The 20977-nt window shown below is 35.9% G+C and overlaps 1 protein-coding gene across 1 annotated transcript in view; it reads right to left on the minus strand.

Annotated features, from left to right (window-relative positions):
* Nucleotides 1-20977, minus strand: part of prtp (thioredoxin domain-containing protein pretaporter) — a 192759-nt gene that overhangs the window by 127267 nt on the left and 44515 nt on the right. The window contains exon 3 of the mRNA XM_090391337.1: nucleotides 7790-7848. Coding sequence (XP_090247463.1) covers nucleotides 7790-7848 — 59 coding nt within the window. The remainder of the gene's footprint in view (nucleotides 1-7789; nucleotides 7849-20977) is intronic.

A 20977-nucleotide genomic window follows, 5' to 3' on the forward strand; every position in this document is an offset into this window, starting at 1 on the left:
GCTTCAATAAGGATATTCTGAATGCAGTTTCTTTACATTTTCTGGAGTTCCTGCTAACCCTTCCAAACCCTTATGGATGAAGAAAGGAGACATTTTTTGGATGTTCACCTGTTGAGTGTATGATTAGGAACAGTGGTGGTGTAGCTTTTTATTTATTTTTTTTTGTTGTTGTTGTTGTTTTGTTTCTTACTTTGCTTTTCAGTTGAGGATTCTGTGGCTTCTGTACTTTGTTGTGGCTTAATTTTCAGGAGAAGTTGGATTCAGCACAGAGTTTTCCACCTACCATGGAGCCACAAATGGATGCCCACTCTCCAGCAAGCAAAGACTGTGCTTGGGAGTGGAATGCTAGGACTACCCCAGACACTATACTAATACCACAGCAAACCTTGGGTAGTCCTAGCATTCCACTCCCAAGCACAGTCTTTGCTTGCTGGAGAGTGGGCATCCATTTGTGGCACCATGGTAGGTGGAAAACTACTGCAGCACCCTTTACCCTTGCAACCAAGTTCATTAGCCAGTACTTCCTGTCTTGCCAAAGCAGAAGCCCAATTAGTGCAAGACTATCAGGATCCCCCCCCCCACTTTCCAGATGTCCACAGGTTACACCATATGCAAACATGGTGGCAAGGTATTAGTTCCCAGAGATGGTGGTCCAGAATACAGGATAGTAAGAAAGACTCAAAGAAGGTAGAGCAAAGAATATAGGAAGAAAAGCACAGACAAAGAATAAGAATAAAAAGGGCCAGTTCTATCACTCTGAGGTCATAGTGATGATAATGCTGGCACTCATTGTCACTGACAGACTGTAGATTTTTGTGCTAATATCAGATGTTGTACACATTGCAGGTGACTAACAACATCAACTAGTAGCAATATCATCTGTAGCAATCTGTAGCAATATCATCCTCAGGAGGCAATACTTAACTGAAAACATACTAGCAGAGTAACATTAACATCATATACTTTTATATGTTAACGTTAAAAAAAAAAAAAGAAAGAAAGAAAGCTAGCTAACTTAAGGATCAAATTAGATAATGGGAGGGCATCCATATAGCATTTAAAGAATAAAGAGAAGCAACCAAGCATTTTAACCAAATATTCTCACCTTCATCTTTAATCTTCATCTAAATTCTATCCTCACATTTAAGTTTTATAGATATGGAAGATATATAACAAGGATATATAATAATTACTACAAGCAGAAAAGCTGTCCAAAATGCAGTTATATGAGTTTATTATATATGTTTATATGTTACATAAAACTGAACATTATAAGGAGCAATACTGTCTATATGTAAGCTGTAAGTCAGCAGTTACAATTGCATGAAGTACAAGAAAATGGTTTCATGTAAAATCAGGTGTAAGACAAGAGCATACACTATCATCATCAAATTTCTAATATGTACCCTCGAAGAGTGTAGAGGATATGATGGTACTACATGAAAAACTTACATCATTACTAACTTCCTATCTACAATTTTCATCCAAATCAATCTGTTACCTGTCAAGACTATCTGATCTTATATTCCTGTCTTCTAAGGCTTTTTACTGTATCAATCCACCTATATCTTGGTCTTCCTCTAGGTCTTTTTCCTGCCAACCATGGTAGAGAACACCGCCTGAGATTAGCTTTGCTAACACATTCCTGAATGCAAACAATGTTAAGTTCTTTCCTAATATTCGTATTTTTAATATGATATTGCCACTGATGCCATCTGTTCACTCTTCTAATCTTTCTCAGGATTCTCATATCTGTGGTCTCTAGTCTTTGGTCAAGTGTTTTATTTCTCACCCAAGCTCTCGGAACCATAAGTTAAAATTGGTTTGAACACTGTCTTGTATACAGCTAATTTAGTATTTTGGCTAATTTCTCTCTTATTCCATATAAATTTATTCAGTTGACTTCCTACCATACCAGCTTTGTTGATTCTGTTGTCTATTCCCATATTTAAGTTACCATTTTCACTAAAAATCATGCCTAAGTAGCTGAAATATTTTACTTCTATAGGTTCTCCATTCACAATGCAGATGATATTTTCAATGATTCTGCCAATTTTCATTGTCTTTGTCTTCTCATTACTGACCGTCATACCAAATCTATTTACAGTTATTCAATTTAGTCAGGGAATCTTGCAGACTTGTACTGGATTTATTTAGAAGTACAACATCATCTGCATAAAGTAAAGAGCTGAGATAAACATTTCCAATATTGATATCAGCTTTAATGCCACTTTCCTTCATGTGATCCATATACATAATGAATAACAGAGGGAATAATGTACATAATTGTCTGACACCAGATTTAAGATAAAACCATCTTCCTGTACATCTTTCAATTCTAACTGCTGACTTACAACTCAAATAAAGACTAAGAATTGCTTGGAAATAATGCTCCATTGACACCATACAACTGTTAGCGTTTAGAATAGCTTCTCTCTCTCTTGGCACCTTGTCATATCCCTTTTCCAGATCTACAAAACTTAAATACAGATCTTTGTTATATTCCCATGATTTCTCCACTATTTGTCATAAAGTGAAGATCTGATCCTGACAGCCTCTATTTGGCCTGAATCCAGCTTGTTCTTCACCAAGCTTTTCTTCCACAATTCTTCTCAACCGTTTCTCAAGTATACTTGCATAGATCTTGCCAGGAACTCTCAGTAGGGAAATATCTCTGTAATTCTCACATTCAGTTTTATTTCCCTTTTTATTCATGGATACAATGAGAGTTCTACTCCAATCATCTGGAATCCGTCCTTCTGAACCATACAGTGCAGCCACTGTAAGACTTTTATACTTCCATACTTGAACATCTCTAGTCGAATATCATCTACTACCACTGCCTTTCCACATTTCAGGCTTTTGATAGCTTTTTCTACTTCAAGTATGGATATGTATTCCTGATTCAATGCCTGTTGAGTGTTTTTTACTACTGTGCAGTCACTGATGGTTTCATTTAGCAATTTTCCAAAGTAATTGCTCCATACATTAAGGATATCTTTCTCGCCAGTTTTCATTTTACCTTTATCACCTCTAATTCCTTTTACAGCACTCTTTACTCCATTTCTGAACTTCTTCAACCACCTCCAGAATATTTTGGCATCTTCTTGATATTTTTTTTCTATATTCTTACCAAAGTCTTCCCATGACTTTTGTTTAGCTAGTTTTACAAAATGTTTTAACTTTCTTACATTTGTCTCTGTATTCTCTAAGAGCACAAGCTGACTTATTTACAGGAACTTTCAATATGCTTTTTTCTTTTCCTTCCTCTTTAACTTCCTGTATATGCAATAGAGTTCTGATTTTTCTATCGTTACAGACAACCTCACCACATGCCTCTCTGACTGAATCAAGCAATGTTTTCTTCATGGTTTGCCAGTGAATCTCCAAGGTTTCGTTCCTGTTCTCAAAGTCTTTCATTTTTTCTTCAATAATCTTTGTGTATTTTAGTACACAGTTCACATCTGTGAGCTGCTCAACTTTTATTTACTTTAAAACTTTCTTACATGTTCTTCTTTTCAATATGAAATTCAATTTTATCCAGCTCAAGACTAAATAGTGATTACTTCCAATATCAAATCCTCTGTACACTCTGGTATCTTGCACGAGGGAGAAAACATCATTATCAACAATAACATAGTCAATGAGACTTTTCTTATTCCTTGCCTCTTCTCTCCATGTGAATTTGTGCATATTTTTATGTTTGAACATTGTGTTAGTAATAACCAGTCCATGTCCTGAGCAGAAATCCAACAGGTATTTGCTATTATTATTAGCTTTGCTCTTTTCTCCAAATTTTCCCAAAATATTTTTAATGTCTGACAATCATTTCCTACTCTGCTATTTAGATCCCCAACAACGACCAGCTTTTCATTTTTCATTGTGTCAGTTGCTTTCTCTAAAGCCTCAAAAAATTCCTCTACTTCTGCCTTAGTGTACCTTCTGTGGGACCACAGGCACAAATAAGTCTCATTGTCCAGTTCCCCCATCACTCTCTCCTTGATATTGCTCGTCATTTATGAAGACTAGCCTCGTATTTAGTGTTGAATCATATGGCTACTCCTTCTTTTTCTTGATTGTCATTGCCTGAACATAACATTTTGTATTCATTGCTCAGAAAGATCTCACCAGTTTTTGCCTTTTTTGTTTCAGTCACCCCTATTATGTCGATCTGGTACTTACTGTCTAATTCCTCAGCTAACTCCATTTCTTTCCCATTCAGGCTTCTTAGTACCGATCTTGAACTCTGGTGGTGTGTTTTAGATTTGTTCCAGTAGCTGACTTTTTGCTGTTTGCCCTGGTAAAAAAAAAAATGGAAGTGACGCTTATTTAACTGGGCGTCGTCCAGTTAAACAATGCTGAAATTCTTTCATGTTGTACCATCATTTTATATTTTCATTTAAGTCAATAAGAATACAATTTTGGTTGGCTAAATTTCAAATTGCCAGCCCATTCTCATTTGTTCAGTATCCAGGTAGATACCTAACAGAGTGCACCAAGTGAAGGTTAGGATTGGACATTAGGTGAGAAGCCTTGGTCAGTTCTCCACATTCCTTTAAAGGATATGTGGAGTATATACTATATCTACTGTTCTTCATCATCTCATATGAATCACATTAGGAAGAAAAGTAGTATTGAACCTGATACTTACATTTTAAATATTCAACTTGGCTCTTTACTTTATGCAGATGCTATATATTCATCGATAAATCCAGTACAGGTCTTCATGAGTTTAATCTGAATAACTGCTCTAACAAATGTAAATTTGGTATGAATATAAACAAACTATGAAAATAGGCAAAAGGCTGAAAAGCAAATGCATTTTTGTTGGAAACCTATAAAACAGAATATTTCAGCTATTTCATGAAGATGACAAAATTTGGAAAGAAATAAGAGAATAACCAAAGCTAGTATACTCGGGATCTAAGTGAATTAGTTTATATGGAATAAAAGAGAAATTAGCTAAATCACTAGATAAAAGATAAAAGACTGTGTACTTCAGTGTACACAAGTATAGGTTTACAACTTAACTAATTTGGCAACACTTCCTCCAATAGGAGAAAGTGATCATTTGATTTTGATTTGGGAAGCAGCAAAACATGTAGAAATCCCAGTTAGCAGTTCAAGTATATACGGAACTACAAAAGCAGGCAATTATGATACACTTAGGAGGCAGCTTGAATGAGTATTATGGCATAAAGATATGCAAAGGAAAGCTGTTCACAGTGCCTGGGGGATAGGATATCTGGAGGTAGCCATATCACACTGTATATATACCCAAGATTAGAAGGGTAAATTGGATAGGAGTTAAATGGATGATTCGTATCATTAAGCATGAGCTGCAAAAAAAGAATGTGCTGTGGAAGGTATATAAGGAGAAAGGTTACCAGCTAACTCATGAACAGCACAAGGATCAAGCAAGAAAGGTGAAAGGTGATCGGAATGGTAAGGAAAGCAAAATCAGATTATGAGAAGAAATTAGCCAAGCAGAGAAAGAAAATCACAAAGAGTTTATTCATTATGTGGCAAGTAGAAAGAAGAATTACTATGGAAGGATAACTTTAATGAATGCTGATAGTAGAGCGGTAACAGAGGCAGACAAAATTACTGAGCTACTGAATGATCAATTTGCAAGGGTTATCATCCAAGCGAAGATATTGTTATAGCAGAAGTGACAGGAACTAATATGGGAAAAGAAGTTGATGAATTTGAGATACTTAGGATATTTCAGAATCTGAATGCAAACATAAGGCAATAAGAGGGGATGGGATATCACCTATCGTTTTAAGGGAATGTGCTGGGAAACTAGCGATGCCTTTGATTAGGATGTTTAATTTAAGTCTCAAAAAGTCCCAAGAGAGTGGAAAAAGGACAAAATAATTTGTTTGCATAAAAGAAGATCTAAGTCTGTGGTAGCAAATTATAGACCGATCAGTATCTCAGGAGTAGTGGTAAAAGTACTGGAAAAGTTGGTCGAAAAGAGAATTCAGGAATGGACGGATAAGAATATGATACTCGATGATGGGCAGCATGGCTATGTGAAGAGTCGGTCATGACTATAATAGAGTACAGCTTAGTTGGTTAAAGGGAATAGTTACACAATGATCCTGTTGGATTTTGCAAAGGCATTTGATAGAATACCACATGGAACTCTGCTAAGCAAACTGCAACAAATCAGGATAGATATGAAACTGGTGATATGGATAAAAGGGTGGCTCATGAACAGATATCAATAAATAGTATATGGAGGAGTAGAATCCAGGAGAAGGCAGGTGAATAGTTACCTGTGCTTGGACCACTGCTGTTAAATTTGTACAAAAATGATATAGGAAACAATTTGAAGGGAAATATTCAGTTATTTGTTGATGATGCAAAGTTGGGTAAAGAATAGTTAATCAAGGTAATGTAAAGAACTTGCAGGATGATTTAAACAAGCTGAGAGTATGAGATAATGGATGTCAATTTAATGTAGAAAAATGTAAAATTATGCATTGTGGAATACAAAGATTACAAGCTGTTTACCACATTGATGGAACTATACTCAAGGAAACTGACAAGGCTAGGGAATTGGAGGGGTTGGCAGATAGAGAGTTGACGTTCAGAGGGCATATTGTTAAGATGTCCAAGAAAGCTCATAAGGTTACTTGGTTATTGAAGAACACACTAGCATGCAAGATAAAGAAGGTATTATTCCTCTTTATAAGGCATTGATATATCCACATCTGGATTACTGTGCTCTGGTCTGATTGATGGTTTCCTTGGAGAAGAGAAAGTGTGGAGAATATCCAGAGGCGAGTGACCAAGATGGTGAGTGGTCTGTAGAATGCTCCATATGAGGATGGATCAAGGATCTGTGGGTTGCAAAAGTTGGTGGTAAGCAAAAAAACAGGGAGATAGGAGGGGATATGACAGAAACATTTAAGTTACTTAAAAGGATTTTATAGGATTAATACAAAGAATAGGTGAAAATGAGGTGACATGAGAAAGACATTTAAGCTTACAAAGGGATTTTACATGATTAACATGCAGAGAGAGAGAGAGAGAAAAAAAACTAGAAACTGTGTCTCGAAGATATATAAAGATGCAGTGGAGAAAGAAATGAGAAGCAATGTATTATATGGAGAATTGTGAAAGAGTGGAATGTGGTTTGCAAGCGTTGTCATAGCGTATGTAGTGAATGCCTGCAGAATAAGTTTAAGGTGTGTTGATGGGTAAGGAAGAATTTCCTACAATGAATCTGTTGACTATGTTATTTTGTTATTATTAATAATAAAAATAACTTGCATCAGTTCTAACCCTTCTGGCTTAATACTTCTTCTTCGTCTATGATCTCTTATGCTTTTAAGCATCAAGATTTTGCCAAAAAGATTTCCATGCTGTCCTGTCCAAGGGTTGTTGTTTTGCTTCTTTCCAGTTAATTCCCTTCTTTTCCAATTTTTCTTTAATTTCCTTTTGCCAACCTTTCCTGGGTCTGCCTATGTTTCTTTTTCCTATTTTCTGGTTTTCGTATACAGTTTTTGCTATTCTTCCTTCTTCCATTCGATTAAGATGTCCAAACCATAAAGATGAAAAATCTAAGATATCAAAAAGTGATGTTCTCCTTCATCCTTCAAACTGGAATCCTCATTCTTTCTAAAAGAACTTGTTCAAGATTATTTCTTCTATGATAATATGTTGTCATTTAAATATAATATTTATAATGGTTATAAAATTATTTTGTAAAACTTTATATCCAATTTTTAAGCTAAATTTACATTATCTGAAATCTGAAGGGGGAGGGGATTCTTACGTTGGATATCCACTAATTCCGTGTTCTGTACACAGAGCAGTATCGATTGTGCAATCTACCTGTAAGAATAAGAAAATGATTTATCAAATATCAAACTAAATTATAACAATCTGTGATATGTTAATTATATAAAAGATTATACATTTACACATACACACACACGAACATAATTAACAATGTTATATATGGTAAAATAATTTCATCATAAATTAGCTACTAACCTATAAAAATCTAAATAGCTGTCCAATGCCATTTAGAATTAGTAATATTTATTTCAATTAAAAAGAAAACCCACCTTTTTTTGTCTTTCTTTCCTTTTTTTTTTTTTTAATCTAGCTCCCACCCATGAAAGACTTCTGTAAACCCATAGGTCATTTCTACTGTGGGTGGGCTGAGGATTTTTATTTTTCCATTTTTATTAATTTTATATATATATTTTTTTTTTTTTCATATGCTTAATTTATTTATTACATTGTCTGGAAACCCTACTTAGAGACCAATTGTGGAACATTTTTAAAACCACTTCAGGCCTCCAATAAGTAGGCTGGTGGGCTCACGCTGCACAATGAAATTCATCTCCCATCTAAATACAATCACAAATATCCATGCCCATGGTCGGATTCAAACCTACAGCCTTTTGTTTGGAGAGCAGATAAGCTAACCACTTAGCCAACCAGGCTAGCAGAAAAAAAACTAATAAATAGAGAGAAAACACTGGTTGTATTTCATTGATGGGCGAATATACTTACTCAGAGGAAGCTTATCTTGCATTCAAATGGGTCACACAAAATGTTACAAGATTTTAAAACAGAAAACTAAGATATCTGACTAAGAAGAAAGATTAAAAGCTTCAAGTAGATTGCAAGTGCATCAAAACATGTTCTAGCACATACATTTCATATATATTATGCTCTGTTAATAATCTTTTTCCTAAAAATGTGGATTAAAAAAAAATGCAAACATAAGTTATCTGAATTCATGATGATGCTCCTAATTATTTAATATCAAATTAAAAAGCAAAGCAATTTTAGCAATGGCACAACGAGGCTAAAATATATATAGCACAACTGGGCTAAAATACTGTACACATGTGATTTATTTAATTAAAGGATTATTAATTTGACATACCCAGCTATACCCAAATGGTTGGCACATCTGATTTCTAACTAACAGACAACAGGCTAGAATGATGGTGTGGGCATGGATGACTGTGATTGTCTTTAGGTGGGAGATGAATTTCATCATTCAGTGTGAAACCACTTCCCCACTTATTGAAAGCCTGAAGTGGCTTGAACTCCATGTTTGGTCTCTAAAGAAGGGTTTCTGGGCTATGTAAAAAAATTAAAAATATATATATATATAAAATCAATATAAAAACAGAAAAAAAAATCCTTAGCTCACTCACTATATTGAATGTACTACAGGTTTAAAAATAAACCTTTCATGGATGGGAGCTACATAAAACTTAGTACTAGACTAGAGGTGAGACAATATATATATTTAGAAGTGTTGAGTATAAGGAACAGATAAGTGGGCATAAGCCCAAGAGTATCAATAACACCAATAATGAAAAAATGAATTACATAAACCACTAATCTTTAGGCCCATGGGATGACTGAAAGTTTGTTCATAAAAGCTGTCATTGTATTTAAAAAAATTAGCTGATATTATTAGTTTTATTAGACAGAAGATATCTATAGGAGATAATTTTGTTTGTTGCATTTTTTTTCAGGACATCACCACTAATAAATAGACAAGAGGCATCTAAAGAAGAGAGAATGTTACTGGGTGGTTTGTTTGATACAATTGAAAGAGTTGATCAGTACTTTTTAATCATAAATTTGAATATTTTGGTAATTTTTTCATCAGTAATGAGATAAATTTGAATAGGGAGGGCAGTTGTGGTGTGTTTGTATGAAATTATGGGGTAGCCTGTTTTATGTATCTTTATCTTTTTGAAAAACATATATTTGTTAGGATCATTTTCTAATTTAGTTTGGGCTTCAATAATTTATTCTTTTCTAGGAAAATTGTTTGAGAGAATAGTAAATTTAAACCTTTGTTTAAACCTTCTATTTCATCCAGAAAAAACATATAGTCATATAAATTTATATTTAAGCCAAACCTCCCCGCACCCACCCACATACCAATTGAATACACAGCATCTGATTTTTTTTTTTTTGACAATAATGGTTTTCTTTCTTTTTTTTTCTGAAATCATTAATGCATTAATGATTTCAGAAAATAAACAATTTTTTACATAAATTATTAATCATTTATGTAAAAAATGCAAGATAGCTACCTAAAATCCATTCAATGTGATATTTTAATTCATATGTACTTGTCCTGTATCAACTATAAACTGTGAAGAAATTTTAAACAGAATACCAAATAGAGGCCTTTATTCCAGCAAGAATAATTTCAGTAACTTGACCAGATAAGCAGAATTAGAAAAGCAGAGATACTAGTCTAACAAGAGGGAGATGGATTCCCATAGGTTGAGAGAAGGGCATTCCAGAAGAGATGTGTATAAACAAGTACTCCCCTTATTCACATATTGCTCTCCAAACACTCCCCAAGTGCTAAGCTATCTAGATAAAAGAGAAAAAAGATCACAGATATTATTTTGATGGATAATTACATCATCTGATAGATAATTTCATATTCCTTTCTTTTAGTATTATATAGTGATCAGCAGTCATTTTATAAATTATGGATTTTACAACCGTGCTATAAATAACTTTATTATCTCGACGTTTCGATCTTCATATCAAGATCATCATCTGGAGCATACTCAATTATTCTATACAAGCTGCATTACATTACAAACTAAGCTAGAGAAACAAAGATTTGATCACGTTATTCTACTGGCATGACATCTAGGGAAAAAAAAAAATTCCTCAAGCTAGAATTTAAATAAACATTCTTTTTACATATAGTTTTCTCTCAGTAACAGTGATGTTCTATTTTTAGTATTACAATTGTTATTTTTGATTTTAAAAAATTATTTATAAATTACAACATGAATAAACATTCTTGCTTACATATTTCTTCCTTAACACTGATGTCCTATTTTTAGTATTGTTATTTCTGATTTAAGATCCTGGATTTTCTACAGTCCTGTTTATAGTTGTTCTTAGAGAGGAAGAATTCGTGGGACGAATACATGCCTTCCATGTGTATGGGATTTTTAGACCATCATTATTGTTCAGATTGGGGGTGGTTGATAACGATCTCACAGGTTTCCTTAAATTTGCGTTCATACCATGTTTTGGTGTGATGTAGACAACTAGTGCTTTTCCAGTCAATTCTATGTAGGGTGTTCAGGGCATGATCACAAAGTATGATCACTTCACCATAATTATTATATTTAATGTGTCGTTTATGTTCTTTTTGTCTGATGGGAATTGTGCGTCCTGTTTCTCCTACATATATGGTATGTTACAAGTGCAATAGATACGGTATACTCCAGGGTGGGCCAGTGTAGGGAGTGGGTCGTTGGATGAGTTGAGTAAGCTTTTTAATTTTGCAGGAGGTTTAAAGGTAGCTTTGAGGTTATATTTTTGTAGTACTCTGTTTATTTTGTCTGATGTCCCTTTAATGTAGGGAATGGTTATAGTTTTATTGTAATCTGGTGTGTCTTTGTTTTTTATTGAGGTCTTGTAGAGAATTTTGTTAATAATGTTTTGGCTGTACCCATTTTTTTGGAAAGTATTGCTGATATCACTTTAAATTCATCTTTCAGTGCCTGTTCACTGGAGCAAATCTTCATAGCCCTGTTTTTTAGAGTATTGATGACACCTATTTTTGTGTTGGGTGGTGGTAGGAGTATATGTGTAAATATTGGACAGTATGTGTCGGTTCCCGGTAAACAGTGAAGGAAAGATTGCCCGTAGGAAGACGTGTGACAAGTGTATCTAGAAACGCAAGTGTGTTCTGTTTTTCAATCTCAATAGTGAACTGTATGCATTTGTGTTGTTTGTTTAGGTGGCTAAGGAATGTGTCTAGTGTCTGGTGGCCATGAGGACAGATCGCGAAAACATCGTCAACGTATCTTAGCCAGACTTTGGGTTTTAAAGGGGAGGAACCTAAAGCAAGGTGTTCAAAATGTTCCATATAAAAGTTAGCAATAGGGGAGGATAATGGCAAGCCCATGGCTGTGCCTTCTTTTTGTAGGTAGAAAGTGTTTTGCCATATAAAATAACCAGAACGTAATACATGGGCAAAGAGTGCCGTGATATCTGGAGGGAATTTGTTCTGTAAAAGAAGGATCATGTCATTGATTGGGACATTCGTAACGAGTGCAGAGACGTCAAAACTGACTAATAAATCATCTTTTTCTAATGTAATGTCTTTGATGATGTTTATGAAGTGTTGTGTGTTTTTGATATAGGCGGGGAAATGACCTACCAACTCCTTGAGTGTTGCCGCTAATTTTTTGGCTAAGTGATAAGTCGGGCTATCTATCCCTACGACAATAGGCCTAAGCGGTGGGTTTTCTTTGTGAATTTTCGGTAGACCATAAATCCTCGGGGAACGAGGGTAGTGCAGAATTAGTTTTTTGACGGTATCTTCGGGCCATGTGGTAATTGACTTAAGTAGATTCTCTGTTTTCTTTTTAATTCTATTGGTTGGGTTGTAGTTAACTAATTGGTAAGTGTTATTGTCCGGGACCAGCAGATTCATTTTTTCCACATAAGTGGTTCAGTTTAAAATAACGGTGGCACTTCCTTTATCTGCTTTGGTGATTAAGATTCGGATTTGACTTTAGTGATTTTATCGCTGTTATTTTGTGTTTAGTTAGGTTGCTTGTTATTGTTTTGTTATGATTTAAAATGTTGGTGGTTTCTAAACATATACATATTTTTTCTGCTATGTTATTTGGGATGAATCTTAGGCCTCTTTCAATAAATCGATAAACAAACTGGATAAATTCAAGTTTGTTTATCGATTCGAGTGCTATGCCAAAATTTAAACCTTTGTTAAGTATCGAGATTTCATCTTTGTTTAAAGTGTCGTTTGATAGGTTAACTATGTTGCTGTTACCTGTAGGTGATTGTGGCCCCTGGTGTTTCTTGCTTCTGGTTGGTTGTTATTGTTCACTGTGGAGAAATTCAAATGGAGTTTGGCACGTATCAATTGACTGTGGATTTTGATAGTTGATGTAAAAATGTGATTTAAGAAATTTTGACTAGTTACTTTACTAGTAGTAAATAGTTTTACTACTATAAACAATCGGTTTATTTTTCTAAGAGGTCTTTTATATACGCCAAAGAAATCAGCTACGTAGGTAAGTCAACAAATTTCAAAACAAGGGCGATACACTAGGCCTACTGCCATTAGTATCGCCATTGTTTCATTGCTTCATTAGAAACTGTCTACTATTATTGTGGAAAGGGAAAGACATGTCCTGCTCTACAGAACAAAACTTGGGTCTAACCATGGATGACCATACAATGAACTTAATTTTAAACAGCTTCTGGCAATATTTAAACATGTAGGCAATCTGCTTCACACAAAATGGCCAGGAAAAGTTGTAGTTCATGAAATAAAAGACGGTGTATCTGAAGATGTTTCCACAGAAGAAATCACTGCAGATCTACACCAGCAAGATTTACCACCTGTAAAGGTCAGCAGAATGAACAGGAGAGACTGGACCCCAATGCCTCTGGTATTAGTAGAGATCAGTCAAACCAACAAGTGCATATATGATCTGACTTCCATCTGTGGACTGAAAATTACTATAGAGCCATTGAGGAAAAGGGCTTCAGCAGGGCAATACCATAGATGTCAGAAGTTTGGTCATGCCCAGAAAATGTGCAAGGCTGAATTTAAATGCTTAAAATGTGGGGTCAGCCACAAAACAAATACATGCTCTAAACCAAAATCCACCCTGGCTAAATGTGCCAACTGTGGCAGTCCTCACACTCCAACTATAGAGGATGAGTGCACAATCCAAGAAATAAAAAATCAGAAGAAGGAACATACTGTTCCTCTCTTAGCACACCTATGTCAGAGACTACTTCACAGCCTCCTAAAGATCAACATAAAGGGTCAGAAGCTCATCTGCTGAAGTCAGAGGCCCCTAAAAGAACAACTCAGCAACAACAGTCTAGAACATATGTGGATGTAACTCGTCCTAAACAGACATCCCTGGAACAGCCAACATCACATCCAAATCTGACAGCTATCATTACTTCTTCCTTGACAAATATGCTGCTGGACTTTAGTAGATCTAACCCCTCACCTTCTTCTACCAAAAGCTTCCTAAAGAATACACAAACCATCATTTCAGCACTCATTAATGAACAGTAGCAAATTAAAACCAGAATCTCTAGAGATCATTGCATGAAACGCGAACGGCCTGCAGAGAAAGATTTTAGAACTTCAAAATTTCATTCAAAGACATCAACCAGATGTCCTTTTACTAAACAAGACACACCTGAGACCTTCACACAACCCCAAAATTTGAGGATACCATCTGTATAGAGCCTATAGATTGTCCCACAGAGGAGGAGGCATGGCCATTTTCATAAAAAATTTCATCTCTCTTCATTCCATAAACATCCCTCCTACCACCAACCTCGAGATCACCGGCATTGAGATTCTCACGAGTTCTGCTGGCAAATTAAAAACCTTCACAGCATATCAGCCTCCACAAAAAATATTACTGTTCTTGGATTTGAACGCCTTATTCGATACCAGAGAGTCTATCATTGTGGTAGGCGATTTAAATGCCAAGCATTCAACCTGGAATAGTCGTTCCACCAACAAAAATGGACAGATACTACAAAACTATGCTGGTTTCAACAACCTGCTTGTGATAGGTCCCACTGACCCCACCCATCACAACACTTATGGTTGGGCCGATGTGTTGGACATAGCCATACTGCAGCACATCAAACTCCAATACAATTTAATGATGATTAATGATCTACCATCAGACCACAACCCAATACGACTAAAATTGGGAAACCTTGAAAAATTATCCCCCCCCCCCTTACTCGTTCATTCCTTGGGAAAGGCTCTCCAAGGTACTTCCAAAATATATTGGTCCCGTTCCCATCATAAAATCGAAAGAGGAAATTAAAACAGTCGTTAAAAATCTAACAGAACAGATTAAAGCAGCCTGTGCAGACATTATGAATCTGATTAGAGAAGACATTATGAATCTGATTAGAGAAAAACACAAGGCAAGAAAAAGATACCACAACACCAGGGTGCTGCAAGATAAACGGAACTTGAACAGGTTCAACTCTGCAGTGATATATATAAATATGCCCTCACAGCCCATAGAACTCAACTCTGGGAAGAAAAACTAACCACCATCTCTACTGATAACCACTCCATATGGAATCTCATCCGAAAGATTAAAAACAGTAATAACCCCCCTCCCCCTTCCAAACAGACTCAAGTCTCATCCACACTGATGCTGATAAAGCTGAAGCTATAGCAAATCATCTTGAAAAACAATGTAAACCTGCATACGATCACCTCGATTTTAACCATATATACAAGATCCACCATAACTTTAGATATTCCACTCAAATTGCACCCACCTCACCTGCTGAAATATATGATATTATTAAGAAGTTAAAGAACAAAATGGCTCCTGGTCCCGATGGTATCTCTAACAAAGTAATAAAACTTCTACCACGTAGAGCTATTGTCTACCTGACAAATATAATTAACTCCATCCTTCACTACAAACATTTCCCTTCCTACTGGAAACTGGCAGACAAAATACTGATCCATAAACCTGGAAAAGATCCCAGTTTGCCTCAAAATTACAGACCAATCAGCTTCATCTCTACTCTCACAAAATTGCCGAGAAGGTAATTCTTACCAGACTCCAAGATTCGGTATTCAGACTAAATATCCTGCCTGACGAGCAGTTTGGCTTCCGACAATCTCATAGCACCACACAACAAATACACAGATTAGTGGAACACATCATCATCATGGGTTTTATAGCTCGCCCACCATTTGTAGATCTCTCCTTGGCATTTTGCCAAGAATAGTCATGCTGAAGGGGAGAAAGAAATGAAGGATGTACGAATTGGCCGCCAACATGCGAAATCACATGCTTTCTTGTCTGTTGCTGTACTAGCTTGATTGTTGTTGTAGCTTTTTTGCATTATTTTTTTATTATTAATTTGTATGATGGATCCAGTACAATCAACAAATTCTGTTGTTAAACATTTCAGTGGCTCTTGCAAAAGAATATTGAATAATGTGCTGACATTCAGCGAAAAAGAATTGTCTCCTTGTTCCCCTTTCTCAAGTCATAAAACGTGCAAGTGCAATTGCGGGCGTATCAGGGTCGACTGTTAAAAGAATTCGTAGGGAATCAAAAGGTGAAGGTAAGCCAAAATTTAAATCTTCTTAAAAAAAGCACCAGAGTAAAGAAAACCATTGAAACCATAGCTTTGAATGATTTTGATGTAGACGTTATAAGAAGAACTATTCACGATTTTTACGTGGTCGAGAAAAGAGTGCCAACTGTTCCAAAATTGATTCCTGTGCTTAAAGAAAAAATAATTTTCCTTGGAAAAGAGAAACTTTAAGGAAAATACTTCATGAAATCAGATTTTGTTTTAAAAAGTCCCAGAATAAAAGGAAACTTATCATGGAGTGAAGTGACATTGTTTTATCTAGAACGCAGTATTTGAGAGTAATAAGACATTTCAGGGAGGGAAAAATAACGATTGTGTATCTAGATGAAACTTGGATTGATAGCAATTTAATGTTGGAAAATGTTGGCAGTCTAAAGAAGAAGAATGTGGAGTGCTACAAACCGAAAATGCCTCGCAGCGCATAATAATTTTGTGCGCGGGTGGAAAAATGGGTTTTTTACCGAATTCAAACTTACTATACAAAGCCAATTACAATAGGCAAATGAATTCTACAATCTTCGAAAAGTGGGCAGAAGAAAAACTGATTCCAAACCTTCCTAAAAATGCTGTTGCTATAATTGATAATGCTTCATATCACTCTATTCGATCAAACAAAGTTCCAAATTGGTCTAATAAGAAGCAAGTTCTTATGGATTGGTTCTCTGCAAATAACATTTCTCATTGCCCAGATATGCAAAAAATTGAATTGTTTAATTTGGTCAAAAGAAACTCGCCCACAACTAAACTATTTAAATTTGACACGATGCTCAAAGAGCATGGATTTCTAGCTTTGAGGCTACCACCATATCATTGTAATATTAATACTATTGAGTATGTTTGGGCAGAAGTGAAAAGTTTCATTCACCATCGCAATGTAACTGGAGATATTGACATGTCGAAACTTTTTAAGCTTTCAGAACAGGCGAATGAAAGTATTATAGTTCAAAACTGGGGAAAATATTGCTTTCATGTCACCTCATTGGAAAATATGTATTGGGACAGAGACGGAATTATTGAAGAATTATGCGAACCTTTGGTGATCAGTTTAAGTGAAAGTAATGGCGATTTGGACACCGATTCAGATGACTATGAAGATTAAAAGGATTTGATAATGGTATTTTTTTCCAACCTTTTTTTTGCATGGGTTTGTTAAAAGAGTCACAACAAGTCATAAATAATTAATCGGTTTAGGACATTAAAGTGTCTCAGTTCTCTCAACTGTAAGTTTAGAATACTAAGTTCATTTGAAAAAATTTCTGTTTTTCTGTATAATTATTTTTATTTTATAGAAAACTTTCTTAAAAATACACTTAGTTAAATTTCTGTTTTATACTATACCTTTTTTTAATTTTGTTAATACTCTACGTACATTTTTCAAACTGTTATAAAAGCAAAACAGTTACACTTTAAAAACTACAATGATTTTAAAATTAAAAGAAAAGCTAAATTTTCTGACCTGTAATAATAAACAAACACATCCCAGAAGACAGATTGATTACCCTATTATCGGAATGGATTCTCCTTTTTCTGACATGCACATAAGTGTCGAGGGACCTCTAATCGGTGGGCGAACTATAACTGGCATCAATGCACTGGGGCTGTTTTCCTTGATATAGCCAGTGCATTTGACAAGGTTTGGCATTATGGTTTGCTATACAACTGATATCATCTGAAAGTTTATTTTTCACTTGGTTAGAGTATAATAAATTTAGTTTAATCCTTTATCCAAGTGTGAGCAAACAAAGTTTGTGCATGAAAGTATCTTCAGAACTGGGGTAAGGTGGTACAACACCAGGGCACTCCTCGCAAAGGTGGAGCAAGCTACTAACACTCCTATCTCAGTATCTCCCATAATGCAAACCACATCTCCTTGCGGATATGTATAATGTTATGCATTAAGGGAAGGGCCACAACCCAGACTAGTTTCGACCTTTATTGAGGTCTCTTCAGTGGGAGCCAGGTCCAAGTGGAGATACCAGGCAGAAGCATTAGCAGGTCATCTCTACCTATAGGAGCTGCCAAATGGTGTGCCACCCATTTTTAATAAATTACTCTGGATTTAGAGAAAGATGTTTAAAGTTTATTTTTCACTTGGTTAGAGTATAATAAATTTAGTTTAATCCTTTATCCAAGTGTGAGCAAACAAAGTTTGCGCCTGAAAGTATCTTCAGGACTGGGGTAAGGTGGTACAACACCAGGGCACTAATGCATAACATTAGACATATCCGCAAGGAGATGTGGTTTGCATTATGGGAGATACTGAGATAGGAATGTTGGTAGCTTGCTCCACCTTTGCAAGGAGTGCCCTGGTGTTGTACTACCTTACCCCAGTCCTGAAGATACTTTCAGGTGCAAACTTTGTTTGCTCACACTTGGATAAAGGATTAAACTAAATTTATTATACTCTAACCAAGTGAAAAATAAACTTTCAACATCTTTCTCTAAATCCAGAGTAATTTATTAAAAAAAGGGTGGCACACCATTTGGCAGCTCCTATACGTAGAGATGACCTGCTAATGCTTCTGCCTGGTATCTCCACTTGGGCCTGGCTCCCACTGAAGAGACCTCAATAAAGGTCAAAACTAGTCTGGGTTGTGACCCTTCCCTTAATGCATAACATTAGACATATCCGCAAGGAGATGTGTTTTGCATTATGGGAGATACTGAGATAGGAGTGTTGGTAGCTTGCTCCACCTTTGCAAGGAGTGCCCTGGTGTTGTACCACCTTACCCCAGTCCTGAAGATACTTTCAGACGCAAACTTTGTTTGCTCACACTTGGATAAAGGATTAAACTAAATTTATCATATCATCTGGTGTACCAATGGGAATCATTCATCTTATAAAGGCATACCTCTATCATAGGCGTATGCAAGTCAAGATCTGTGGAGTAGTTTCAACACAAAAACGCATCTTGGCTGGAGTTCCACAAGGATCCTTACTAGCACCAATCCTATTTTCCTTATACTTGTGTGATATACCACACAACCCATTATCTTCGATTAAAGCTCTATATGCAGATGATACAGTGATACTGGCCAGATCTTTAAAGCCACACTTATTCATCAAGAAAATCTACTGCTAATCGATCAATATTTCACCAAATGGCGACTCCAAGTGAATCCTCTGAAGAGCGTAGCCGTCCTATTCTCTAGTCAATCTTTGCTTCCTAAAGAAGATATCCTCCTTTTCAACACAAAAATCCCGTGGAAAACTGAAATCAAATATCTTGGAGTAATATTAGACAGAAAACTGACTTTCAGCTCCCATATCAAGACTCTTTGTGCAAACACATCAAAAACCATAGCCCAGCTCTATCGGCTAATTAACAGAAACAGCAAGCTGAGCACCAGAATCAAACTTCTCATATACAAACTGATGGTTTGTCCAATACTCATCTAAGCTTCACCGGCCTGGAGTCATACTGCAAATACTAATATTCTCAAATTATAACATATCCCGAATAAATGTCTCAGAATGATCCTGGGCTCCCCGTAGTTCATCAGAACTGTCCAACTACACTGGGACACAGATGTCCCCTACATTTACACTTTCATGCAGACTATAGCAATCAAATTCTTCTCAAAAGCATCTGTGCACCCTAACAAACTGATCCAACTGGCTGCAGATTATGACGCAATGGATTATTCCAAACATAAAAGACCTAAAGCCATCCTAAACTACAACACTGAGGACTAATCTCCTAGCCTACTCAGGGCGAGCAATTGGCTTATAAACTTTCTCCACTCACAGTTTCATTTAAGATAGCGGGGAACATGAAAAACTTTTGCTCCATCCCTTATGTCAGTAAAGTTGATAGTAAATTGATAAACAAACTTGAATTTATCTGTAATATTGAAAGAGGCCTAAGATTCATCCCAAATAACATAGCAGAAAAAATACGTTTAGAAACCGCCAATATTTTAAATCATAACAAAACAATAACAAGCAACCTAACTAAACACAAAATAACAGCGATAAAATCACTAAAGTCAAACCCAAACATCTTAATCACCAAAGCAGATAAAGTGCCACCGTTATTTTAAACCGAACCACTTATGTGGAAAAAATGAATCTGCTCGTCTCGGACAATAACACTTACCAATTAGTTAACTACAACCCCATCAATAGAATTAAAAAGTAAACAGAGAATCTACTTAAGTCAATTACCACATGGCCCGAAGATACCGTCAAAAAGCTAATTCTGCACTACCCTCGTTCCCCGAGGATTTACGGTCTACCTAAAATTCACAAAGAAAACCCACCGCTAAGGCCTATTGTCGAAGGGATAGATAGCCCGACTTATCACTTAGCCAAAAAATTAGCGGCAACACTCAAGGAGTTGGTAGGTCATTTCCCCGCCTATATCAAAAACACACAACACTTCATAAACATCATCAAAGACATTACATTAGAAAAAGATGATTTATTAGTCAGTTTTGATGTCTCTGCCCTCTTTACGAATGTCCCAATCAATGACATGATCCTTCTTTTACAGAACAAATTCCCTCCAGATATCACGGCACTCTTTGCCCATGTATTACGTTCTGGTTATTTTATATGGCAAAACACTTTCTACCTACAAAAAGAAGGCACAGCCATGGGCTTGCCATTATCCTCCCCTATTGCTAACTTTTATATGGAACATTTTGAACACCTTGCTTTAGGTTCCTCCCCTTTAAAACCCAAAGTCTGGCTAAGATACGTTGACGATGTTTTCGCGATCTGTCCTCATGGCCACCAGACACTAGACACATTCCTTAGCCACCTAAACAAACAACACAAATGCATACA

The sequence above is a fragment of the Typopeltis vanoorti genome, chromosome 4 (assembly GCF_054136105.1).
Source record: "Typopeltis vanoorti isolate ZY-2024b chromosome 4, IOZ_Tvanoo_1.0, whole genome shotgun sequence".
Lineage (NCBI taxonomy): Eukaryota > Metazoa > Arthropoda > Arachnida > Uropygi > Thelyphonidae > Typopeltis > Typopeltis vanoorti.